At 53.0% G+C, this 26,960-nt stretch overlaps 4 protein-coding genes across 4 annotated transcripts; 2 read left to right on the top strand and 2 right to left on the bottom strand.

Annotated features, from left to right (window-relative positions):
- Nucleotides 1-3,964: 3,964 nt before the first annotated feature.
- On the top strand, nucleotides 3,965-5,214 carry COL26b_008549 (uncharacterized protein; the record flags this gene model as incomplete). Its single annotated transcript, XM_053181306.1, has 4 exons — nucleotides 3,965-4,153; nucleotides 4,209-4,440; nucleotides 4,496-5,022; nucleotides 5,125-5,214. The coding sequence occupies 4 exons, from the start codon at nucleotides 3,965-3,967 to the stop codon at nucleotides 5,212-5,214; spliced, it is 1,038 nt and encodes a 345-aa protein (XP_053034700.1).
- Nucleotides 5,215-10,033: 4,819 nt separating this feature from the next.
- COL26b_008548 (uncharacterized protein) lies at nucleotides 10,034-12,637 on the top strand (the record flags this gene model as incomplete). Its single annotated transcript, XM_053181305.1, has 3 exons — nucleotides 10,034-10,076; nucleotides 10,107-11,923; nucleotides 11,972-12,637. 3 exons carry the CDS (start codon nucleotides 10,034-10,036, stop codon nucleotides 12,635-12,637), a joined length of 2,526 nt encoding a protein of 841 aa, XP_053034699.1.
- A 1,570-nt stretch (nucleotides 12,638-14,207) lies between these two features.
- COL26b_008547 (uncharacterized protein) lies at nucleotides 14,208-15,471 on the bottom strand (the record flags this gene model as incomplete). The annotated part of the gene is made up of 3 exons (XM_053181304.1): nucleotides 14,208-14,218; nucleotides 14,268-14,829; nucleotides 14,887-15,471. 3 exons carry the CDS (start codon nucleotides 15,469-15,471, stop codon nucleotides 14,208-14,210), a joined length of 1,158 nt encoding a protein of 385 aa, XP_053034698.1.
- Nucleotides 15,472-21,650: 6,179 nt separating this feature from the next.
- COL26b_008546 (uncharacterized protein) lies at nucleotides 21,651-23,265 on the bottom strand (the record flags this gene model as incomplete). Its single annotated transcript, XM_053181303.1, has 3 exons — nucleotides 21,651-22,592; nucleotides 22,642-23,184; nucleotides 23,233-23,265. 3 exons carry the CDS (start codon nucleotides 23,263-23,265, stop codon nucleotides 21,651-21,653), a joined length of 1,518 nt encoding a protein of 505 aa, XP_053034697.1.
- Nucleotides 23,266-26,960: the final 3,695 nt, after the last annotated feature.

Here is a 26,960-nt window from a genome sequence, read left to right as displayed (position 1 = left end):
CTTGACTTACCTTAGTAGGTAATTACCTCCACTGAATCTAAATCATTTGACTTGGAAGGCACGGTTTCACAACCACTTCCCCAAAAGTAAGGTAACTTAGGCAAGGCAGTTGCGTTCTCAATAAGACCGTCTTACCTTCCATCAGTAAGGTACGTAGGTAAGCTTCTCCTTCACAGTGTTCAATCCTTCCATTCCTTTTGCCTTTCTTCTAACAGAAAGGGTATTCCCATCCACTCCTTCCATCCTCGGTTTGCGGGCACACTGGAGGAAAGAAGGAGCCCTCGCACTTGCCTCAGTGTGGCAGGGGACTTGCAGAAAATGGAAGATGGCTCAGTTGGGCAGGAAAGGACCCACGTTCTTTTGGCATTCCCACCTCAGGGTTCATTCAGTTCCGTTGACAGTGAACACTACAGCACCTAGCTCGCCAAGGCTGCAGAATGACATGCACTTCCACTTCTTCTTCTTCTTTTCTTTTTCCCTTCCATTGCATCTGGGGCCGTCTTCGGCTTCTTCAACCCACCACCACGCAGCTGCTCCTCCCCTCAGATGCCGTCCACGTCTCCGCTCCGTTGATGGGTCTCTTCTTTCATACCGTGTCCGACTTTTTTTCTCCTCAACGAGACTGACCCCGCACTTCTCGACCGGACTTTGTTTGCTTCATCAAGGCACAAATCCGACCAACGGCTGCCGACCCAAGTCATCAACGCCTATTGCTCTCCCGCCAATCGCACGCCCGTCCCTTCATCTCTTCTTCGCGCGACGTGGCTGTTCTAGCGCGTTTCTCCCACGTTTCTCGACCTCCCAAGCAGTCCAAAGACTGCCGTCGCCTTGTACCTAGGAAAAAGTCAATTCTATTTTCAAGCATCGCGACCCCCTCCAAAACGTCGCAACACTCGCTCCGATGCGGAAGCCAGAGAAGTCAGGAGGATGCCATGCCATGCATATCGACCCTGACTGACTAGACTTTGCTGGGGTTTTTTCACTTAGCCATCGCCTGCGCCCAATCATCGGAACCGACTACTGCAAGTTACTTACATACGGAGCACGCCCGCATATCTTCGTACGTACAGCCTACAGAATTGGCAGGGTGCGGCGTGCCCACGCGGGATGGGATGGATGCCCACGGACACACCACGGAGCCATAGAGCCCATCATCGCTCGAGTATTCTCTCTCGGCTTGACATCGTTGATCGACCTGCCTTAGTCAGTATGGGACACCCATGGATCTTCTCTCTTTCTCGTGGGCCGATGCGACCGAGACGGCGAGGCGAAAAAAAAACACCCGCTCTGCCTCCACGTATCCAGAGACAAGAGATGGCCCAACATATCGCGGGACAACTCAGCTTCTCAACGAACAATGCGCCAACAATACCACAATGCATACTCACCGTCACGCCACGCAGACCGACAGCTATTCATCAATACCCAACTCGACGGCCCTCGGTCAATGACCTCATGCTCCCAAATCGTCGGATTTCCCAGACCTCAGGGCCGCTTCATGTACAACTATGTGCTGCCAGCGTGGCATGCAGTCACCTGCAACCATCTCCTCCACTCGACCCTCTGTGTCAGTCGGCTGTTTCCATCGTTTGGGTGGGCCCCCGCGCAGCCAAGCTGCCGCTACATGTCTGCTCACTGGACAGTTCCCTGCCACTGAGTCGCATGGCTATGCTACTGGTCAACCCTACGACTGAGACGGCCGTCTATATCTCGTCCACGTACGGATACCTTGTTTGGACTCGCTCGACATATTTTGCCCAGCCCGGCTTGTTCTGCGCTCGACTTCACCGCCTGAAGACAATGCTCCTTGCGTGTCCGTGTGTGATTCACTAGTTTCCCCCAGTTTCCCAGCGCATCAGCTGGGATCTACCCGTTCCAAAGCACCAGATACTGCTGTGCCGCTCAAAGGGTGGACGGATGAGGGTCTCAGTGCATGTCACTCGCCTATCGATCCACAATTTTCACGTCAGTGTGATGAGCACTGTCTGTAACGTTCAACTCAAATTGGCTGCAAAGTACAACAGCCGCTTGCTCAACCGACAAGCTACAGCTGATCCCACGAGGTTGGGAATGCAAACGACAACACAACCAACAGCGTTCGAATACCAGACCAAGCCCGCATTCGCCAGCGCAGAGCTGAAGGTTGCTTTAGAGTTTGGCAATGCAGTGCAGAATTCCTGCTTCTCGGGCAGTTGTGTGTCGTCCCATCTTAGCCTGGAAGGAACCTCGTGGATTCTCCAGGTACGCTTTCTTTTCCCACGACGCCTAGCGCCGACCATTAGCGATGACTTCAAACCAACTGCTGGAGGTCAGACCGCCGCGGCCGCGAATTCTCACCCGGCGGATCTTCTATTCAACTTCCCCGTCGAGAAGGGGACGGACGTGCTTGTCAAGAGCCCAAAGCCACAAGCACCTTTCAGAGAACCATCATTTCCCACCGTCGCATTGTGGCTGGTTTGATGTATACCGAGCCTTGTAGGCCTGCATCCCTCGAACATGATTCGCCTGCTCCTTTCATCCTCGGATCGTCATAACACGAGGAGACAGGTCGCTGCAAAACTGCTCCTGCCAAATTTCTGGGAGACCGGTCCGACTCTTTTGACGCACGCGTGCTGAAGTTGGTCAATTATCTTGGTTCAAGGCCAATTGGACGACCTTCAACGGAGCAAACAGGCCCTTTTGCGCCGGACTTGACTGGCTGACGTCTAATGAACAACAGACACTGTATGTACCAAGGGTGCCGTTGCAGTACAGACCACGGCGCTTCGTCCAGGATAATTCGTCTCTTGCAGCCGCAGACCCAACAGGTTCATTTACATTGGTCGGTGAACAACATACACGAGATGCGGCTGGCAATCACAGTGTCCACGTCTTGAAGCAGCATCACCAGCACATACCGACACAAACAAGAACACTGGCCAGAGAATGAATGCCTGCTCCCTGCCTACCTCGTCGCGAAGACCTGCATGCACGGCCGGCCAGGCGTGGAGAAATCATTCGGAAAATGCAGAAAAAAGGTGGACGAACAAAAGAAAAGGAAGAGGAGCAAAAGTAGCGGTGCGGCGTGCAGGGATCATTCCTGTTCCCTGCAACCCTGATCGTCAACTGCCGCCAAGGGTCGGCGGTCGTCGCCGACGGTTGGATTCAGACAGAGAAGCTGAGAACAGACTCGCGCCGAACTAACTAGCTCACGGGCAGCAGAATCAGGATGGGCAAGCTAGGCAATCAAAATAACGGCACCAGAAGGACGACCACGCCCGACCACGAGGCCTTGTAATCTTGTTGCGGCCCTTCTCCCATTATTTTGCCCATCCTGCTCTATTTGTAGCCTGTCTGTGTCTCCCCGGTTTCCGAATCTCTGTCTGGTACACGCCAGCTCCGTGGCACAGGCACAGTGGCACTCTCGTTGCTCGTCCTACGCCTTTCCCGCACATCCTTCTCTATCCTCTCTTCGAGATCTCTCATATATGACTTGACAAAAGTCTCAATACCATCACTCCACCCCTGCAAGCGCAGCGCAACCGCATCTTCTGGAGGCGCACCCCCCCATGAGGCTTCTTCCACCCCCAGCCCAATTATGTCATGCATCATGGCATCGATGGTATCCTGGACCCTCTTGTAATTTTGATACCCGTCGTCTCCACCGCCTCGGACAAGACCTTAAGTGTATGCTACCCTACCCACGTTCGCTCACCGTCGCATCTTCTTGTCTCTGCTGCACTGTGGTGTCTAGCCAAATATATAGGACAACCTCGATGCTGTTTGGGGCCACAGAGATTCGCGCTTGCTGCCTGACCGACCAGCTCATTGCTCCAGCATGCAGCTTTGGGTCCAAGTCCTTTCCTTCATATACTGTCCTTACCACCATCCCCTTCTCGCACTAACTCTCTGAGTTGCTTCTCTTCTGTTCCAACTTTTCAGATTGTACGCCATCACGCGCCACTTCATGGCAACAAGAATCAGAATGAGTTCCTCATCGTCGTCGCGCAAGTCGCGCAGAACGACTAGCATCTCGAACGTCATGTACACCAACGCCGTCTACTTTCCCAACGAACGGATCTACCAAGGGGATACGCCTGGCGCGATGAACTACGGGTGTATCAACCACGTGTATTACGCCTTTGCAAACGTGTCGGCGGACGGCGGTGTCTTTGTGAGTCTCTCAAAATTCAGCTCGCATCACGACCGGGCTGACCAGCGGACTGTAGCTCAGCGACGAGTGGGCCGATGCCCGCGCACCAGTCGATGGCGTGCAAGGCGGTCTAGGATCTCTAATGCACCTAAAGCAGAAGCATCCGCACTTGCAGGTTGTCTTATCCATCGGCGGCGGTAGTTCAGCAGCAGTCTTCCCCTCGGTCGCCGCGAATACGTTGTACAGAGACAACTTTGCTCGGTCTGCGAGAGGTTTGGTGGACGCATCTGGCTTGGACGGCATCGATAGTAAGTTCTGCCTATTTCTGCAGCATGGGAGCCGAAGCTCACCACTCCTCGCCAGTCGTCTGGGAGTATCCTTGCGATCCCCAACAAGGTCACCACTTTCTCGCCTTGATAGCAGCCGTTCGCCTTCATATGCCGGAAAGCCACTACCTCCTCACCGCCGCTTTGCCAGCAGGGAGGGCGGTTCTTCAGTACATCGACTTGCGACGGACGGCCGACTACCTCGACTTCATCAACCTGATGGCTTACGACTTTTCAGGCTCGTGGACACATCGGAGTGGCCACCACGCTCAACTCTACGCACTGAGCAAGGATGAGAGCTCGGGAGCCTCGGCGGTGCAGTATCTCGTCTCTCAGGGGTTTCCCTCGCAGAAGATCCTCCTCGGCATCCCTCTCTACGGACGCAGCTTTCTGCACGCCGCCGGACCGGGACAGAAGTTCAAGGGGGTTGGCGGGGATAACGGCACGTTCGACTACAACCAGCTGCCGCGCCGCGGGACGAAGGAGGTGTTGGACAAGAAGCACATTGCAGCTCAATGCGTGGGGGCCGACGGCGGTTTCGTGACGTACGACAACCCCGACACGGTAAAAATGAAGGCGTCTTTCTGCAAATCAAAGAGCTTGGGGGTAATGTGCCTGACCGTAAACTGCAATAAAGGTTACAAAGTCGCTGACAGCATTCGACAGGGGCTCTTTTACTGGAGCGGACCATTAGATGCCAAGGACAGCTCCCGCAGTCTCATCGCGACTGGTTTCAGGGCTCTGCACAGCTCCTGATCGGGGAGACGTTATCATCTGAGAGTGGCGATCCTACCCTGGATATGACGCCCACGAACGACGGTCTTTTTTTTTCCCGCTCTGTATTTCATCTGCATCTCTCCAGCAACAGCAACAGTTCTGCCGACAAGACATGCGCATCGGCAATCATCGGCCTGGCGGGCCGAAGCTTCTACGGACGACGAAATCTGCATTTGCATGGCGTATGAAGGGGACCAGCAGCAGCATCTGGGCAAGGCGATTTGGCGTTCACTGTCCGAATTTGGGGGCTTTTTTTTTTTTCTTTCTTCTTCTGCATCTTTTGACGTTTCCATTTTTCTCCAATCACGGTCGTCATTACTCTATTTCATGTTTTGTTTTTCTGGAATCCCCAGCATTTTCCCCGGGTGGCACGAATGATGCTTTCTTTTTTCTCTTTTACGAGGGTGCGGAGGCGGGGACGGGGAGGGGGACCGAAAGGAAGAGGAGGAGGATACCAAAAAAAGAATCTCGGACGGCTGATGATATCCCGCATGGACGCACGAAGATTGGAACAAGGGGCGGTGTAGCGGAAACATTGTTTTGGGCATGGCATCATTGGACTGACTGACTGACTGACTGCTGTCTGTCTCTCTGTGTATGTGTGTGTCTGTGTATTTCAAATTGGTCGAAAGCTCGGGGAAACAATTGTCTTTGATCATGACTCACAATATAAAACGGGAGGGAGCGGGGGATTGGCTGCGGCGGGGTGAGGGGCGTTATTTTGGATTTTTTGTTCCGTTGGGCGCTTTGTAGACCGCCCTTTTTCTCAATATATTCCCTCGAAAAAGAGAGGCGGTTTCTCGTTGAACATCCTATCTTGGGTTTCACAATTTGACTGCCTGTCTCTGCGGTCCCCCCATCGTGAGATTTCATTTTTTTTTGTGTGGTGGGTGATTGGGGCGGGACACACAGCACTGCACTGCAGCACAGTTGGGTGTGGGGTTCTATTGTGGCATGTCCAGTGTCACAGTGGTGTGTGGTGCTGTGCTGCTGGGTAAAGTGAGGTAACCCACGCAGATCCCGCGGGGCAGTAGGTAGGTAGGTAGTCCAGAGGAGGGGCAGGCTGGACAGGAGCACAGAGAGAGTTGTAGGGGAGGAGGCCTGGGTGGTACGGCGGTGGGGGGCAGGCTCGGAGTAAGCTCCGGGATACGGGAGCGGTTCGATTTGGTGGGTGATTTACATAGATATACAATTTGAGGGGTGGTGGTGGTGGTTGCTGATGATGATGATCATTTGGAATCGGGGTCGGGTGGTTGGTACTGCACTGCAGGCCGACCTTGATTTCGCTCTTGTGCTTTGGCTGGGCGACCAATGGGATGGAAGATAGGTGGGTGCGAGGGAGACTAATTTGGTATTGCGATTGTGCATGTATCTTTTTTTGGAAGAGAAGAAGACACTGTTTGGCATGGGATTGTAAATGTCTGTTTGGGGGACAATGCGGTTGTTTTTGCCCTGTCACGAGTGTGCGGTGGTGTGGTGTGGTGGGTTGGGTGTAGATCGGCCCTGCAGTTGGGGATTTTAGGGGAGGTGATTCCTTGTTTTTTTCCTGGTGTGGGATCTGGTTAGGCAGGCAGGCGGATGGGTTTACACTGGAGTCGGGGCCTTGCATTGTGTTTCTTTGGGGGCGGTAAAAACGGCGATGGGCGATGGACAGCTGAACAAGGTATGCCGATGCGCACGCCAGGTTGATCTTTCCCTGGGGTGTGGTGTGTGTGTGTGTGTGTGTGTTGTTCCGGCTTGGTGTGATTCAGTCCAGTCGGGATTTTGGAATGGGTGTTGGATGTATTGCATGTCGATCGGGGATGGGGGGACTGATTGGGCTGGGGGTCGAGGATGGGGGTGTGAGGTTTGTTCCGCTTGCTGGGGTTACATTTTGGGGTATTATTGTTGATTGTGTCCATGCGATTCAATGTGTTTGCGGATGGAATGGGGGTTGTGGTTCACTTTGTCATTTTGAGTGGGTGTGATGGTGGTGGTGGTGTTAGCTCTTTCGAGGGCGTATTGAATGGGTTGTCACCTCAGGCTAGAGGATGATGATGGTGTGCGGCGCACGTGGGAGCATGTCACGGGAGCGATAGTCTGGAAAAGGTTGGCTGTCGGTGAATGATGGGTGAGTTGATTACATTACCTGAGGTGAGATGAGGTGAGATGATCCGGGGGGTTGCGGTGAAGGACCTTCGGTCCGGGTCTCTGGAGAGCATTCTAGACTCATGCGGGTACGACGACGACGATGACGATGCCTGGGCCTTTCCCTTGTCAGTGTGTTTGGCATCCGCTTCTTAGACTGGATTGCGAAAGCAAAAGCAAGTAATGAGGCCGGCTAGTCTTCCATGTTAGTGCCTTCTTCCGCCTCACATTTCGCCCGGTCCTGCGGGAGGATCAGGGGACGGAGCGGGTTTGAGGCCCCAATATAGAACCCGCACTGGAGGAGACGACGCCGTGCTTTTTTTTTTTTTTTGAGGCGGTCGTCTTTTGCTCCTCCCAGGCCATCGAGCGGCGCTAGGGCCGCGGTTTGGGCGGCCTACGCCGTTTAGCACGGGGGCCCGGAGGGCAGACAATGACTCGGGTTGCGCGTCGGGCGTGCTCCCACGTGGCGGGCGGGCCGCTTGGGCCGTTTCTGGCAGCGATGCGTTTGTTCGCGATTGCGACGGCGTCGCTCGGATTTTGGGGGTTTGTCGGAGGAGGGGAGGTGAAGAATGCGGTGTGTTGGGAGCGGTGGTCGGCCGGCGGCCGATGTTGTCGTGCTCGGGGTGGGGATGCCGATGTGCGGGCTGCTCGAGTGGAGGTGGAGAGGTGACATGACTCGGCTATCGGATTTTGGAGGGGGGTACGGATACGATGCGATGCCACGGAGGGGTAAAATTATGTCATTGGTGCTTGTTGAAGAATGCTTATTTGGATGTTGATTTGGTGTACGTAAGATGGGTTAAATCGTTAGGCAGGTGCTTGTTGGTGGTCGATACGTGAAGGAAGGTATTAGACAGGGTATGCTACAGGGGGCAGGGGTTGGTGTTGTTGGTGGGTGGGTTTGTCTGTTGAAGAATCAAGGCGGGTGGCGGGGACTGAGGGCGCATGTGCTGTAAGCACACATGTGAGGATTGACAGGACTTGGGACCGCGGTGCTGACTGTGTTCTTACGTTCTCCGCGGGAAGCTGGTGATCGGAGGGTCGGATCGGGGCGATGACGGGCACCGGCTGGGAGAGACTGATGTTTGCAACATGAGGATGAAAGACTTGGCGGCAATTATTTTGTGACGAGTCGTGAAGAGACGGTCAGAAGGCACCTTGAGTAGATAGATGGATGGGTCTGGGCCGAAATCATCGGGTGAGAATGATGCGATGCGGTCGACCGGCTGACGAGTCGTGGACCTAGATGGCTTGTCGTTCGTGTTCTGGGCATCGGCAGTGGTCCGAGTCAACTGGTGGCAGGGTCGGGTACAGCGTGATGGTGTCCATCTGCCGTCCGATGATGAAGGATTTGGTTGGTTCGTGCCCAGCTGCCACGGCACGCCTGCAAACTATCGAGCGTTATGCGCTGGTCCGGTGTTTTGGATGGTGCTCGAAAGGTCGGGATATCCAGGCGAGACGAGAACTGATGGAAGGTTAGCTTATCTGATGGAATCGATTACTGAGTAAGCTGAAGGTGGGAGGGAAAGGTGTTGCGATTCGTGCTATGTGGTGTCGTCGCGCTGTAATGCGTTAGTCGTTAGTTTGCACGAGGCAGGCTGGTTCGTATGCTGGCGAATGAGGTACTATCGTGCTATAGTGGAGGATAAATAGTCTGGCTTTAGTTCAATGGTTCTGGTGTCAGCTGCTTGGCAAGGCGAAGTTGGGGGTTCGCGTTGTAGGTAGTTTGAGGGTAAAGTGGCAAAGTCGATATATTTTGGCTGTCATTGCTGTTGGCAGTGACGGCATGCCGATGATGCTCTTGCCATTTCGCTGACGCCTACAGGGTTGTCACCTGCCTTCTTGGGGTTCTCGTACCTGTTTGCAAAGAGACTACATCGTAGCACCCTTCCCGACTGGTACCACAGCTAAACGGAAGAAGGCGCCAAAGAACCTCATCACTTTTGATACTTCAATCGAGACTCGTAAGCGCGATGTTACACGAAGAAGTCGCTGGTTGCGATTGATTGGATCATGTACCCGATGTGTCGCGCTTCGGGCAAGGTCATTTCTCAATTCACTGGGTAAGAATACTGAGATGTGACGACCACCATGTTGAGGGGTCGTTTAGTGGTGGTCAACCTGACGGTCCTAATTGGATTGTTGTGGAGTGCGAACGCGAATGTCGTGCCTCTCTGTAGGTATTCGGCCGTCTCTAACAAAGGACCGTGTCGCCTAGGATCATGCCCTGCAAAGAAGAACTGAATCCATGTGAGCGTGATTGACCTGCCATGGACTGAAAGCGCCAATGACCCCTGAGCTGCGACCACAGCGCAATCTCGCATCATTCCAACGACGATGCGCATGCATGATGGAGAATTGTTTGCAAGACGTCGTCCTAAGGTTGTTTCGATGAATCCAATCTTCCCCAGACTTTCGAGGTGGGACGATCCGAAAAAAGAAGCACCGGAGCCGGCTTCGAGAAGCTCGTAGGGCGTCCGGCATGGCTGCCGATTGGCCAGGCGGGTCCTGTCGCAGAATCCCTGCATCCCGTCTTGACACGTGACGACATCGAGACACGGAGCTCCTTCCAACCTGGCTTCAGGGATTCCGTCAGCTGCAATGATCCGCAACCCTCTGAGCGCAAGAACGCCGTGCAAACCCGCCGACTGTGCTCATTGTCTCCGCCACCATGAACGGGACTTCAATCGCCGACAAAACATCGCTCGATGCAGGTAAACTCCCCAATTGACGGCCCCTGCCAGACTGCAATCTCACCCTCAAGGCAGCCGACTACGACCCCATCGACCACCTGAACCACCTCTTCGCGCACCCCTCGACAGTCACCACCATCGGCCGCGTCTCGGATACGCTGCAGGTCCACAAGAATGATCTTGCCATCGAAATCTCCGAGCTCGAGGTCGCCCAGGCCTACGGGCCCGACTCCAGCCTTGAGCGCATGCAGTCCGCCCAGGCCGAGCTAGCCCAGCTCTTCCGCAAGATCGAGACGGTGCGGTCGCGCGCCATCCAGACCGAGCAGAATATCACCTCCATGACGGCCGACATTAAGCGACTCGACGGCACGAAGCGGAATCTGACCCTGAGCATGACGGCTCTGAAACGGCTTCAGATGCTGACGACCGCATACGAGCAACTCCGCGGCCTGGCCAAGACGAGACAATACAGGGAATGCGCGAGTCTCCTGCAGGCTGTGCTGCAGCTTATGAAGCACTTCAACAGCTACAGGAGTATCGAGCAGATTGCCACCCTCAGCAGAGGCGTCTCGGAACTGCAGCGGGAGCTGCTGGAACAGGTCTGCGAGGACTTTGAGATCGCATTCGCCAAGGGGGAGGTCGCTCAGCGGAGGGGCACCCTGGTCGAGGCTTGCTTGGTGATGGATGCCTTGGGTGACATGGCGCGGTCGCGGTTGATGAACTGGTACGTCAACACGGAGCTGCGTGAGTACCGCCAGGTGTTCAGGGGCAACGACGAAGCCGGGAACCTCGACAACATCGGTCGGCGATATGCGTGGTTCAAGCGCATGCTGAAGACGCACGAAGAGGAGCACGCTGTGATATTCCCGCCCCACTGGCGCGCAAATGAGATGCTCGCCATGGCCTTCTGCGACGGAACGAGAGACGACTTCAAGGGGATCCTCGAGAGGAGCATGCGGAGGACAGATGGCCAGAAGATTGACGTCAACCTGCTGCTCAGCTGCCTCCAAGAGACACTAGACTTTGAACAGGGGTTGGAGAAGCGCTTTGCTGGGGATCCAAGAGCCAGTATCGATACGCTCAGCTCGGCTGATGACAGGGCGTCGAACTTCCATGGCTCCATCTCTGCTGCCTTCGAGCCCTACTTGAGCTTGTGGGTCGAATCTCAAGACAAGCAACTTGCCGTCATGATACCAAAATACCGCACTGTACCCCTTATTCCCGAAGACGAAGAGTTTTCTCGGCAAGCTGTCATGGCGTCTGCGATTGAGCTCTTCCACTTCTACAGGCTAACCCTGTCTCAATGCGCTAAGCTTTCAACGAGCGACAGGTTGCTTGACTTGGCCAAGACTCTGGCGAAATACCTGGACGAGTATGCACAGCAAGTTCTCCTGCACATTCTGCAAAGGGCAGGTCCCCAGGGGCCACCAATCCAAGACGTCATTCTGGTTCTAAACACAGCCGACTTTTGGTCCACAAACACAACACAGTTGGAGGAGAGCATCAAAAAGCGCATCGACAACAACTTAGCTGACAAGGTCGATTTCTCGTCCCAGGCCGACGCCTTCCTTGGCGTCGCCAGTGCTGCTGTCTTGACGCTTGTCCGCAACGTTGAGATCGCCTGCGAAGGCGCCTGGCGGGAGATGAGAAACACCAACTGGAGCACTATGGAGAGTGTGGGCGATCAAAGCTCATATGTTGGTGAGCTACTGTCATCAGTGAACGGAAAGACCGAGGAGATCCTGGCCATCGTGGAGAAGGGGCAGTACGCGAGAGCGTTCTGCGACAACCTGGTTGACCACCTCGTTACCGCCTACATTAGCAACATTGTCCAATGCCGGCCTGTTTCCGAGGTTGGCGCTGAACAGGTGAGAACATTGCCTTCAACACCAGTATTCGTTACTAACACATGCTAGATGCTCCTCGACAAGTACGTGTTGACCAAGGCATTCGAGAACCTCTTGTCGTTCCACAACAAGGACACCGGACCGCACACCGCGCCAGCAGGCTACGTCAAACGCGTCAACCAGACCATGAACCGTATCGATCCGCTCCTCAAGACCCTCCAGGTCCGCCCGTCGCCCCCAGAAGGTCTGGTGCAGGCCTACCTTATCCACATCGGCGACCGCTCCGACACCAACTTCAAAAAGATCCTCGAGCTCAAGGGCGTGCGCAAGGGAGATCAGGGCCACCTGGTCGAGCTCTTCGCCATGCACCGCGAGGGCAACCTCAGTGACAAGCTCGTCGCGCAGAGCCCGCTGCTCACGCCGCTCATGGCGACGACGGGGCTCGGCAGCTCGGGGCTGGGCGTCATCGGCGGCGCCGGGGCGGGCGCGAGCGCGCTGGGGCTGACGAGCGCTGCGGGCAGCAGCGTCATTCCCGGGCTGCAGACCAAGTTCGACGCGACGTCGCTGGGCGAGAAGTTGCTCAGCGCGACGAGGGATCTGGGGCAGGGCGCGGGCGGACCGGCGACGATGAATGAGAACTTGAAGAACTTTGGCAAGTTCTTTAGGAGGGACATCGGCGGGTTCGGGGCAAGGTTTGGAAAGAGGGATGGTAGTGCAGATGATGCGCAGCGGTGAAAGGTGCATGGGGTTTGAATACAGAACGAACAGATGGGTATGCGCGGCGCCTGCTCGTGGTGCATTCGTGAAGATGTTTTCAGGCTCTATTTGGACTGGGATATAAAACCAATGGTTGGTAACTACTGGACTACGGCCGACAGATTAACGTCTTGAAGCTTTTCTACCAGGATGAATAGACGGCGAATAGACGGCCATGGCTTCGTTTGCTGGCGAGTCCTGCTGCTGTTGGCTTTCCTGGGTCTGTTGGGTTGTCTGCGATGGGATTCGTCTCTTCTCCGTCGGTGTCCGGTGAATAATCCGTAGAAAGTGACTGGGGACAGGCACTGATGGCTGTAGCTAAGACTGAGGATCTCGGATGAAGTGCGGGAATGAGGTTGCGGCTGGTTATGCCATAAACAAGCGTTGGTTAAGACCAGTTGCATTGCAACAACAGCATCAAGGCCATTGGGTCTTTGCTGTCTTGTTTGTTGGTGTCGATGCTTGGGGGGGCTTATATACGTTTTGGGTTGATGCCTGACAGTAGGAAGGGTTCCGGCATGAGTAGCTAATCGGGAGTCTTGAGGACGATCTGGGGTGGTTGCAGACTGCCGCTCCAGCGACGCTGTTCACACTCGCGATTTTGGTGTTAGCCAATAGTATTTAAGAAAGCGCTGCTAATCAAAATCATAGGTTCCCCCATAGCAATGATAGGGGTGAGTCTGAAATCATAAAACTCACAGCCAGGTACTGAATGCCGAAATCTCAGCCGACAACGAATGCCCCCTTGTAATAACGGCACTTCCGTAGATGTAGCACCTTCGTCCCCTGGGACGAGCATGAATACTTCGGCGTCACTGAAGCCGGACTAAGACGACATGAAGTCAACGCAGCTGAGCCCCTCAAGCAAAAGTTCGGCTATGTGATTATGCGTAGCTTGAGAACGAAACACTTTACGCAAGTCTTCAGTCGTGATAGGAAATGACGACTATGGGTTCGAATCATCGCATTTTTTCTTGGCCCTTCCTTTGCAAGTTTGGCTTGCGAGGTCCAAGATATGTACTTTGGATAGTGTTTGGCGCGAGAAATGGGATAAGCACCGCGGTGTCCTCCATCTGAGAAGCATGTGAACTTTAAGGGTATTTAAGCAGACTGGTTGTAAGAGTTCTCAGATCTTTAACAGCAAACCAATGTGCTTGCCATAATTCAGTCTGTGTGTTCTCATGAGAAACGAGTTCTATACCTCTCTCAGTGATTTCACATTGGTATACCAATATGCATGGCGTATTTTTGTGTTCGTCATTCATCGTCATTGTGGCTAATGACTACCGTCACCAAGGTATTAGGTCTCTCTGTATTTGACCACCCTTGAATCATGCGTATCATCGTAAGTGTGCATATCCAAAAGTGTATAGAAGGATGTGATTGGAATGAACACGGACCTTTTGCGGTCTTATGCTTTGGCGGAAGTACCGGCCGTCTCACAGAACATGTCGCAAGAAGAAATTTATAGCCACGCTATTATATTATATTAACCCTGAGCGCTACGAAAGGCTAGACCAGAGGAAGTATAGTAGAGCTGTCGTCTTTACTAAGGATTATCTACATGAGACGGGCGACCCTGAGGGAAGCCTCTCTTTCATCCACTCACTCAGACTCGTCTTCCACCTCTCATCTTCTCGGCCAGCCACAACAGCCTCCACGTTTGGCGTATCAGTGTGCTTTCTTCCGTCAAACAGCGCATCAATCTCTTCAAGGGTCTTTCCCAGGACCTCTACCCAGTACCACCAGATGAAGGCGAAAAAGAGCACGTTCCATCCACCGTTCATGATATAAACCCAGTAACCTACGGCGTCGATGGCAATAGGATAGGCGAAGTTACCGGCAATGCCAACAGCGCAGATGATGAAGCTGAACATGCTCATGCCCTTGGCCCTGATACGGAAATACAGCATTTGAGCCGGCATCAGAAAGAGAATGGGGATCCATCCGAAGGCATACGATATCGAGAACAAAAATACCGCAAAAACCGTCGCCCAGATCCCGGGGGTATAAGTGGTGTCGCCGTAGAACTTGGTCAGGACGCCTAGCAAGATGAGGGCAACGGTTACTCCCGCTGTGCTGATGAGCGCGGCAGACTTTGCCCCCTTCTTGTCTGTGTAGTAGCTTCCGCAAATTGATACAACCAGAGATGCGCCGTTTAGCCCAACATTCTTTGTGTCGTCAGAATCTCAAGTCAAAGTTTTTCGGTTCGTGAGTGAGCAACCTACCACAAGCAGCTGGGTCCCTTCGTCACTGACGCCTGCGTGGCTCAACATCTTGCCGACATTATACATGAAAACGATGTTGCCCGTCAGCATGGATATCAGCGCGCACGATGCTGTAATAATTAGTCTCTTCCTCGCCCCACGGTTGCGGACCGCCTCCTTGCAGGTCATCGGATCCCGCTCGTACCCAATCGTCTCGCAAATCTGTCGAAACTGCAGCCGAACCAGCTCATCCGCCGTGTCTCCTCCAGCATTCACCTGCGCAAGAACCATTATCGCATCGTAAGCGCGTCCCTGATCGACCAGCCAGCGCGGGCTCTCCGGCAGCCACGGCAGCAACGATATGCAGAGCAGCCCCCACGCCCCTTGCACCAGACTCGGCAGCCTCCACGCCCAGCTGCTGCTGATCTTGAAGGATCCGTACGTCACGCCCGCGGCGGTCAAGGCGCCGATGTAGAAGCAGTCGTCGAAGAGGGCGAGGCCCCACGCGCGCTGGTCCCATGGGAGCGTCTCGGCGAGGTATGCGGAACCGGATATTACGGAGGCGGTGGTACCGAAGCCGATGATGACTCGGGCGGTGCAGAACATGGCGATGTGCTGTGAGGACGCTTGCAATATGGCTGCGAAGACTGTGATCATGGCAGACCAAAATAGTCCGAACCGTCGGCTGTAAGTATCTGTCACCCATCCCCAGCAAAGACACTCCGCCGAGTTAGCCTTTGTAGTCTTAAGACTCTAAGCCTCCATACACGAGAGCCGAGAGAGATATGTTCTCATCTTGTTGACTTTGCAGGCTGAGGTCAACTTACAGATAAGCACCCTCCGATATAATTAGTGGCGATATTCAACGAGCGAGTGGCGGTGGTCAGCTTGAAATAGTCGCTATACTGCGGCAGGATATTCATGCCGCCCATCATCGCCCCGTCGTAACCTTGCATCTACTTGATGGTCAGAGCATTGCGACAGATAAGCATCGTGTGGTGTTCTCCTCACAGCAGCTGTGACCAACACGCAGGCCAGCAGCAGGTATGTCATTCCCGGCTTCGATTTCGGTTGCCATGTCGGCGCCTGGAAAGGGAGAATGCTTCCTTTCACAAAGAACTGGCGAAACGGCAGCGGCATGCCTCTGGCGGCAACGCACGAGATGGTGTTTGGTTATGCTGGTTGCCGGGGCATGCTACTTCAGGAAGCTTGCCTATCTCAGAGTTGATCGCGTTTGTCCAAAACCACCATGGGAGAGGTGGACCGATTGTGCGAATGTATGTATAGTTCTGGAAGCGGCATGACTCGTCGTCGGGATTTTGACTTCGTGAGGCCCCTCACCATGGAACTTTGAGCTTGCGACAGCCAAGATGAGATTGAAACAGAGGCGCGCGAACACCGTGAAAGCCCCGACGAAAGTTTTCTGCCGGATTTCCCGTTCCAAAAACGTCATGACCTAGACCGAGATAAGCATGACATCCGGGAATAGCGCTGGCAACCAGATAACGGAGTCGTTCTTCCGCCTAGTTAGTATTCAAAATGACAACTCTGAGATCCTTCCAGATTTTTGACTTTAGTTCCAGGCTCCGACTAGACGCCAATAGACTTTGTTTCCGTCTCCCCCATTGGAGGATGCTGGCAGCCCCGGCTGAGTGACAGCTTCAAGAATTTGTAAAAGAGGGGAAATCAAGGAATCCCCAGGCTTTCTAGGGTGGAAGATGGTGAGGATCATTGTTATCGATTCCTTCCAGAACGTGATTGCCTATTCACTTGTGAAGTTGGGTTTCCTGGTCCTCTGATGTAGACCGAAAGCGAGAAAGCGAGCACACGCCTACGCAATATGTAAGGCTGTGTCTCTACATGATAAATATGTGGTCTTGAGCACATTCGGTCTTTCAAAAGACACAATGTCCGTTTTTGCTCGTGGTGGTTTGGCTTCGGGAGTCAGGGGTCCTTTCGAAATCTTTTCGCTCTCGGGATTTCTGTCCTTTGAACGAAGTCTTGTCCTCATTCTTTCACCACGCTCGCATGGGGATACCTCGAGATTCAACAACAGAACATGGCTAGAGACGGCAGGCGGCTTCATGGTCGGTTACTAGGACTTGGAGACAGCTAGATTTTGTCGAGGCTCATCAGCTCAATTAGTTTATCGGGGATCTTCCTATTCTCAACTTGTTCTTACATTGCCTGCTTTCTCTATCCCGATGGAGTTGAGATATGCGCATTTACTATAACCTTCTCGAGAAACTGCATAGCCCAAGCCACAAGCATGATCGATCGTCAATTGAAAAGGGCTGCCTTCATAATGCCCCCTTTGGCAAAGCTATTTCGAAGCAAATGAGATCTTCCTGGCTTCGTGTCTTTTCGGAATAAGTATTTTCGGCAATGGTACGCATAAAATACTGCCTTCGCGCTTGCTTATTTGTAGCGATCCTGCTAGCCCCCTTCTCCATCAGTCGCTCCATTGGTAGCTGTTAATTTTATTGAAGTATTCCAACACGTATACGGCCAAGTCGCGGGGCAATGAATTCCATCAGGTTGAGAGCCCGCCGTCCGCAAACATGTCACTCGCTCCAGATCAAGCATTTGAACATAGAGTTCAGTGGATCATCATGGTGTGGCGATCCTTCGGTTAGATCAGAGTCAAGAGTTTCCGACCAGTCCATCGTTTACACATCAGGTAGTCAGCTTTGAAACTTGACCTTGCTTGTCACCATGTATTTAAATAAGCGACTTCGACTCTATGAACCAGGGGAAACCAATAGTAGCAGCAGGGTGACTTTGTCGTTGCTTGGCGGGCTTATACACTTTGGAATGTTGCAACAGAAACCTTCTATGAGGATAATCAGCGCTTTTTGAATGCTATGAATGTCATTCTTCTTGATCCGTCACCTTCTTGGCCGTATATGATGTCTTCGGGTGTAATACCGCAATGTTAACAACAAGTCGGCTTCAATCCATGCATCTCACTCACTTATGCTGCCCAACTACCAACCCAGTATATATCAAAAGACCATTTTGACCATGGGCACAGATTGGGCAAGGAAACAAATTCATCCTTCCTTTGGATTCCCAAGATTCGCGTAGATTGGCGGTCGTACTCAGCTGGTACATGACTTTATACCAACAGATCTCCCGGGACAGTTGGCTCAGGAAAGTAGCATGAGATCGATTGCTTCCGGTCAGTTCATCGTACACGCCCTAGTCAACAGCCGTTGCAATTGAAGCGTGTCTCATGCTACCGCTGTGCGTCTACAAATGGTTATTGACATGTGGAGCAGGGAAGAGCGGTCAAACAGCCGTGTAGCTTGTAGCCATACAGCCCGAGAGGTCAACATACGGCGCGCTCCAAGGAGAGTTTCTTGGCAGAGGATATCTCAAAGTTACCTGACTTCGGAAACAAATAAAAGTACATTTCTGCCAAGAAAGTCGTAGTACTTACAAATGAAATCGAGTCCATCGATTATCATCATTTCGAGGTCTTCCCCCATTGGAACACGACAAATGGAATTCTCGATAATGGTGAAACTTCTGGGGTGTCTTGATCCCGGTACATCGCAGCTTATTGTAAGCTCCATTCACTGCCAGCTCTCATTTTCTTCCTTGTATACGATGTTTGGAGTGCAATACTGTGACAGCTACAATGAGATGTCCTAGACTCATGCGTCTCATCTCTGCTGTGGGCATCCTGATTGAGGCACGACTGAGAACCAAATATTCTCCCAGAATACGGGGCTCAGGCACGGATGAAAAGACGGATTGCTTTCGAGTTTCCAGGAACAAAGAAGATCTCAATAAATATGTCCAGTGGCCAAAAACATGTATCGTTGTCGGACAATTAAATATGGGCCAAGGCATTCTCCCTCTTAGCGATTGCGCGACACTTAAAATGCTCTCGTAGTGGCTTCCTTTGCCATCCCAGCACCTGCTACACCCATCGACGCCGATTCTTGATCCCCCCCCCCCGTGTTGAGGGAGTCATGTCTAATACGTGAGCGACTATAGCGGCACAAGGACTGGAGCTGGTGGTGTATTAGTCGCATCGACGCAACTTCGGTTAGACTAGTAAACTTCAGATAGGTCCCTGAAACCAGACGGATGCTGACAATGATCATTTCCGCCGCAGGTCTCCGATAGATACCATAACTAAAGGCCTTTAAAGAAGGCCTGCCTCTGCCTTGCTCTTTAAGCCGCCATAGATTTGAGCATAAAGACCAAGCATGCCCTCATTGAACCGAATATTCCCGGCCACAGATAAGCGCTGTCATCACGGTCGCTACGATTCTCAATCTAGAGAACCAAGGGCCCTGAGACTTGACTGGCCGGTCTCTCTTCAGTGTCTCTTTGAGCTGCGGATATTTCCATGTAATTTATATCTCTTTTCCGAGAAAGTCGCGAGGTTATACGTCTTGAATACTCTGCAAATGTCAGAACTATTTGGGCCTTCGGAGAGGATGCAGACCATGTAATAACAGCGAACGAGAGTAGCTTAAGAGTCAGTGAGAACGACGAAGTCTTCCGCAATTTCTTTGGCAGTATGGGAAAATACTCCGCACATTTTTGGCCCGTCGCTTCGAGGAAAGTTCGTCCGCCATGCCGTGCTTTTATGGTCCGCCCTCTTAGAACGCCTCACCGCGATCCCTGTCGTTAGGTACACCCTCAGGCACATGTATTTAATGATGCAAATCCCATTCTGAGAAGAAGCAACGAGCCAAAATGAAGACTGGTCCGCGGAAATTGGGGGTCTCACCAACTGACGACTGATTCGGTGAGACCCAGAGGTGAGATGTCAGGACTGGTTCAAGGTAAGGTTCTAGAAGGTTCGGAATACAACCATCATTCATGTCCATCACCGATTGGTCTTCGCATATTCCTCCCTATTAGCCCAAGGGGGGCAGAACTCGTGGAAGTCGATGTGTCTTCTCTGCTAAAGGTATGGGTAGAGTATGATTTGCGGTGTGGTAGAATGAAAAGACATGGAATAGTGAGCTCTGCTACTACCCAAGAGCAGATCGAAATCCTCCGATCCTTTTCTCGTTGTAACAGTCTTCAATCTTTGAGATTCTTCTTATATATTTTATCACAAAGCTGCTCCCTCTAGGGGAATGCTTCAAGACACCTAGCGACCCTGAAACGTGTCTACCTGTGTCCACAATCAGGTCACTGGGGCGAACCTTTCAGTTTCTTCTTATATAAAAGTTGTATACAGTCCATAAATATGAGAAATTGGGCAAATGCGGCGAGCGTTACCATTTCGTAGGTACTGTTTCCTTACCAGAACCTATAGCTGTAGCAACACTGTTCAGACCGAGGCAAAGTCAACGGTTATCATCGTGGCGGACTCGGACAGTCTCCTCTTCTCCCCTTCTTCTCGCCTCTTCTCTTATATTCCAGGGCAGTATTGCTTCAACAGCTGTCGATCGGTAGCAAGTCTCCGTCAGCACAGAAGTAACACATCACCAACGATCCGTATGAGAACTATCCGGCGCCAAGATGGGAATATAATCACGAAAGCTCTTCGAGACTCTGAATTTGGTGTCTGTCAGCTGGACCGACGACATTACTTTGGAATATATACGCATTTATTTCCTAACTTCAGATGAGTTCGTCGATGGCCACGTACACAGAAAAGTATATCATCTAGATTTTGACTATTAGCCAGGAAGACAATTAATTGGCTTCCTGAATTCGCTGAAGATCCTCCGATAGGCATCGTTGGTAATGTCAGGAATTCGGAATCGTGTTGATGCCGCACCTATCATGATTCCCGAAGCCCAACTCGCAGCGAATAAGTCTTGGTTCGTATTGCACCAATACCGTCAAGACAACAGAAACGCCGACCTGGATTTCATGACAGCGAAGATGAGCCAGGCAAGATCAAGCACTCTCATTCTTTGACCATGCTCCTCGGAGGGAAGGATTGCATTCATCCACAAGCAACGACGAAGAAGACGTGCTGATTCCATTTGCTCATTCATAATTCCCTGCACCAATCCATCCATATGAATACCGCGATCGCGCATGATCCGGAACAGCCAACATCTGCTTGCAGCTGCACGATGCCCCTTTCAGCCTCTGAAGATATCCAGATTCTGCAGCCCGCAAGACGTGGCCGTGGCAGACGCGAGACAGCTCACGCCGGTCTCCACTCCATGGCATCATTTTGCTTGGACACGTCATATCAGCATGCGAAAATTTGCCTGAAAAGCACGTTAAGTCTCAACTAGTGATTGATCTCGCGGCTGAGAATAGCGTGCCAGTCACTATTGGTCCGCAAGAAGCCGTTTCGTGGCTAGAATCGCGAAGAATTTGTCCCTGAAATTCGAGCGCGCTTACTTCTCGCAGCTTGGATTGGTGATGTGCCCCACAGCAGTTTTGCGGGTCGATAACCTTACACCGAGAGGCCTGTCTGTTCAGGTCAGATACACCGAGCAGGCGTGAAAGATACCCAATCCGGTTCCAGTGATCCCAAATCGGTGCTCGACGAGGCTGACAGTGATAAGCCTACAGAAACCTGGACAGAAGACTTGGATGTATACACATATTCAAAAGAAATATTTCCGGCCATGTAGACTTCTCCATTGCTATCATAACTATTCTATAATTCCCAAACATCAATCGTGATACTGTTTTCCTTACGAGCGGGGTTCGTTATTCATATCCTTTGTGTGTGCAAAATATACTTGGAGATTGGCGTTCAGACGCGAACCGGCGAAAGTCATGGGAATGCCGATATAAACAAGATCCCTCCTCTCACCAGAGAGAAGTTGATGCTATCATGCCCCCTAAACAGCCGTGCGCTCCGACTTCCACACGTTGCTCTGCGCGTCCTCGGGCACGGCGATGAAGTCCTGGCTGTCGCCGCCGCTGCTGGTGTCGCTGCCGTCCAACGAGCCGTCGTACGAACTCGTCTGCCACGCGGACAGCTCGTCCACGCGGCGGATGCCCATCATCCACGAGACCAGACCGCGCGGCACCCAGCGGCCGACGAAGCCGTAGACGTTGGCGCCGAGGCCGACGCGCACGGTGCTGCTGGTGATGGAGCCGTCGATCACGTCGAAGACGGCGTTGTGCAGGTGGCGCAGGTTGCTGCCCTTGAGCCCGCGGATGCGGCCGGCCGAGATGGCGGAGGTGCTCTGGACGACGAAGTTGCGGCCGTAGGCGTGGCGCGCGTTGTCGGGCCACATGAGGGTCTCGGTGGCTTCGGCGTCGATGCCCGGGGCGCCGCCGTCCATGAGAGCCCGCTGGGAGGGGTGGGCGCCCTTGGAGGGCTGAAAGCCGGAGAAGTCGAACGTGCCGAGCTGGACGTGGGTGACGGGGATGCCGAGGGGTCGCAGCTCGGCGGTCAGGACCTCGGTGAAGGCGGAGAGGGCGGAGGAGACGGTGGCCTCGGGGGCGTGGAAGGGCGGGTTGATGGAGGAGATGATGGACGGGGTGAAGACCAGGACCTTGGGCGGGGTCCACTTCTCGCCCGGGGGGCACAGGCGGCTCGTGAGGAGGGGTAGGAAGGCCTGGATCGTGAGGATGGGGTGCAGGAGGTGGGTGTTGAAGAGGTCGGCAAAGCTCGACGGCGGGATAGTCGCGATCGGCGAGGTCTGGTAGTTGAGGGAGGGGATAAGGATGACGGATTTGAGCTGGAGGAAGTTTGATTTCGTGTTGGGCGCGGGAGTGTGGGGGGAATGCAGGTACTGGGCGAAGCTGTCGATAGCCGCACCGGCTCTGGGAGGCTGCTGGCCGTTAGCACCCGAAGAGGGTCACAAAGACGAGCAAACTTACATCGGTTGTGTCGATAGTGAGGGGCAGGATATCCGGCCTCTTCAGGTTCTGCACCATGTGCTCGTCCTCCTCGGCATTGCACACGATGTAAACGATAAAGCCTCTGCGCTCGAAATCCAGAGATAACGACCTCGTCAAGGGCAGCGATGGCGAGCCGGCGATAACGACGACCTCTTGCCTGCCTCCATTTCTCGCACGCTTCGCACGTCGTACCTTGCGGTTGTATCTTCTGTTGTACTGCTGGTATGAGACCACACCAATGACGGCGACAAAGGCACCGGTCAAGATCTTGTGCTTCGATACCCAATCCGTCACCTTTTCAAACCGGGTGAGGGCTATCACTTCGATCGGGCTGCTGTGGACGGGGGGTTGCGGACGCAGAGCAACGGGAACCCATTCTGCTGTTGCGAGCGTCTCCTTCAGGGCATCGGCGGCCTTCTCGACGTGAGGGTTGACGATGCTGGCGAAGTCGTCGGTGTATTTGCGAATGTGGTTGGGCAGCGAGGACAGCTGGAGAGCGGCGATGGCGTCAGCAACGGGGATCTAGATGATGGCTCGCGTGATCACAAGCTCGAGCGGATTGCTACTCACGACGTCCAGGAACTGCTGGTCGTCCGCCGACATTTTGGGCGGCGTCTGGTCACGATGTACCGGGGGGGCCACTGGAAGCGAGATTTCGGTCGGAGGGGTTGGGTATGAAGGAAGCTTCGTATCTGGCGGTGAAAGTCTTTCTCTTTTTGAGATAGCTGGGGGATATGTCGGCGGATGGAGCTTTTTCCTCGCGGGCCGGCAAAAAAATGGTCAAGGGTGTTCGACTGGACTGTTCGTTCCGCGTAGATGGTGGGGAAGCCTCCGCTGCCCAAGGTGGAGTTTCACTGGCCGCTGCCTCAGTCGACTGAGGCCCTCAGTGCCCGCTCACCGAGGGGTCCGGGCTTGACCCGGGCGGCGGAGCTGATTGGTCGGCCGAGTTCAGCGAAGAAGCCCCTCCTCGGTGCTATCTAAGGTTTGTTTTGTCTCTCCGAATTCAACGTCACCACCCTTTCCGGCGCATGAACCTCCCATTTCCTGAGCCCATGCTCGACTCCACGGGGCCCCTTTTGAGCCGTCTTCGTGCACGGCTGTTAAGGGCGGCCAGATGACAGGAGGACAGGAAGCCTTGACCAGGTGCCTGACTTCGTATATCCATCAGCTGAAAGCATCGATGTTGCAACGGGCATTGTTCAGTTCTGATTGACGTTAATTTAATGCTTTGCTGCTTGACAACATCATGTCGCGCGGAATCTGCCCACGGCGACTGTGTGGTCAAATATCCCTGCTGAAGATGCGATTGTTGGAGAAGACGATAGAGTGGCTTTGCTTTTGCGTTGTATCCCATCCCGGTGCCACAAGAGGGTCGTATAAAGCCCAACGTTTCACAAAATCCCTTCATATCTCCCTTCGGCCCTTGAATACAGGCTGAAACATTTCACATCTAGCTCCGTCTTCGACGTTGATAATAGTCCCTTCTCGACTGAATTTCGTCATTCCGGGCCAACGGCGGTCCGAGTTGGGCTTCCCGTACCTGCTTTCTCGCTCCTCGACGATCACCAATTTAACTTATCTGGAAAGTTGCCCAATATGAGCGATGATAGTTTGAGGGGTCTGATGGGCTCTGGTTCTGTTGGCTTCTTTCTGGTGAACGGTCACTAATCTCGTCGCGAAAACACGTTGTCCATTGATGTCTTGTTACACGATATATGCCTTCTGAAAGCTCAGTATGGGCAGTATCGACGGAATATGTTTCTTGACCTAATTTACCTTGGTCTCAGCAATCGTGGTAGATGTTGAACAATGAAGGAGTGTCGACTAGAGAGATCCGATCGAGACCATCCAGTCTTTTAGCCTGCCTCTGTAACATGAACCCACGAGCCAAGAAACTGCTTTCTATTTCCATTGTTTGTGAAAAAGAATTCTGCTCACCACTGGTTGGTTGTTTCTGTGTGGTTTCAGGGTACGGTTGACGACAATCGAGGCGCCTTCCGTCTTGAAGGTCGTTGCTCAAAGAGCGAGCCTAAGAAAGCAAACCTTCGGTATAGAAAAGGACACTCACGACGCTGATAAAGGTCAAAGGAAGGCATCTTTGACTGCCGCTGTATGACGGAGACCTGGTGCGGAGCGTCGGTCATGAAGGAAGAGACGAAACAAAAACGGAAGGGGGAGCCTTCGAGTGACACATGAAGTTCTCAACAAAGCTTGAGCGCGGTTATCACAAGAGCCCCTTCTCCGAGTTATTCTAGGTGAGGTCCTTTGAGTCCTCCTCGCGCTGGCTTGACCCAATGACGCGGGGAGATCCAAGGTCAGTATTGCTGGAGGCAAGAGGTTCTCACCTGCCCACACCTTCCTTCTCTACCTCTACGACCTGCTGCCTGAGGTAGCCCGCCCGCCCGCACCCTACTTCAACAATATTATCACTGTCCCTTTCATCAACAGCCCGTGGTCTAGTGGGGTTACTAGGCGCATCAATTGATGCGAGTTCTCGAACGTCCCACGCCACGGGTGCGCAAGTTCGAATCCCACTCTGGTCAGCCATTAGTGGGGTTCTTGCTCTGCCGCCGTTAGAAAAGTCCATAGCATCGTTACACCTGAGGCTGGTAAGAGTCTCCTATGGATTTTCATAGGACCCTTCTGGGTCCGAACTTTTGATTTTTTGTTGATTTTCATTGTGTGGTTTTTGAGGTGACGATGTGCGCGAGTGCCGTCGGTCAGGGGCGACTCTAGCCTTAGGACTTTTTTTTGTTTTTTTTAAATTACGCTCCTTCTATCTGGGTGTAGCAGCGAGCGTTTAGATCTGAGATCGCCCTGCATTTTATGAGCAGAATATTTCTTGTGAAATGTGCGCTGCCTAACCTGCTGTCCCTGGCGACAGGGGAGCTGTGGATGTCTTCCTCGTCACGAAGGCGAAAATTATCCAAGCAGTAATGTGTTCACGACCTTTAAAAACCTTCGACGCCTGCTATGATTCCTAATGCCTGAAAAAGAATCGTCGCTGACGAGCCGTCTCACGAGTGTCCCAGAGCTCTCTTACAACGTCTCCATATCCCAGAGGGGGGACATTGGCAACTCCTCGTGGCCCAATTCCGCACATTCACAAGGAGCTTCACAGCTTCCCGCCGTCATCGCTGGTGGATGTGTATGAGGACAAATAGTTAGAGACAGCTTGGGCATGCCTCATCACTCGTTACTGACGCACTCAGTGTACCTTGACAATACCACGAACAAGCTCGGCCTGATAAGTGTGGGATTGGGCCAGCACGTTTCCGAAACGAATGGATTATCAACCAACCATTGCGCTCCTGGAAACAGATCTCTGGCGTACTACAAATCTTTTATGTAGCCACATATGTCGGCCTCCAGGTACGGCGTACTCCGGTATCCCCCGGAATGGTGTCGCGACACTGCGCCGAACAGGGTGAGTGAGGTAAGGTCGCCATCACCAAGGAGCCTCTCGCCGCATACCTTACAAAGCTTTTAATGGTTTGACGACTGGCCTCTTTCAAATGCCAATCGTCATTCTTTCCATCAAGTATGGTCATTTGTTTGACATGGCCCCTCCCTCAAGTCATGTGTCCGCTTCACCCCTTTTCCTCGAGGGCATCAGATTCACAAAGCCTAACTCCGATAGAGTGCCTCCACCGTCCGGCTCCGTTGGTTTATATCCGTTAATCTGGTATACTCAGGCGACGCGCATTCGAAATCCTTCTTCGATTGTTGCTTTTCGCCTCACAGAGCATCATAGGTTCAGTCTCACTGGTTGCAGAAATCAGCTTCACCTTCGCCTACACAAGCACAAAGGCAACGCTATCTGTCAAGAGCAAGCAGCATTTGTCCAGAAGAAAACGGCAATTTCAAAGATCCACGCAGGTTATATGCATACTCATCGCACAACGAGTGCCGTAGCAACAATTCAGAACAGCTCTACGCACGCCAAGAGTGGTTCAGACGGCGAGCGAGCTTCTAGGTATAAGAAGGAAGAAGAAAAAGACTCGGCTTCTGGGCTCAAACCAAATGCGTCATGGCCGAGGGGCGAGAACAATGTTTCGTGTGGTGGCACACTCCAACTTTAAATTAGCCCACTGGAAAAGAAGAAAACAACAAACAAGATTGGAATACAGAAGATCGACAGCATATATCGTGACGGTTTTCCTGCCTCATCGTCACTCAAGTATGCGCAAAGAATACAACCAAGCCCCATACGTCGCGCTACTCTGCCTCAAATCGGGTCCCGGGACATACAAGACCGTGCCTCGTCATCATTCGGCTAAGAGGAAGCAGACTCCAAC

Source organism: Colletotrichum chrysophilum, assembly GCF_026319265.1.
Source record: "Colletotrichum chrysophilum strain AFK26 chromosome Unknown scaffold_76, whole genome shotgun sequence".
In the NCBI taxonomy this organism is placed as follows: Eukaryota; Fungi; Ascomycota; class Sordariomycetes; order Glomerellales; family Glomerellaceae; genus Colletotrichum; species Colletotrichum chrysophilum.
The sequence above is the reverse complement of the archived record's forward strand: the minus strand, read 5'-3'. Positions and strand labels throughout refer to the sequence as shown.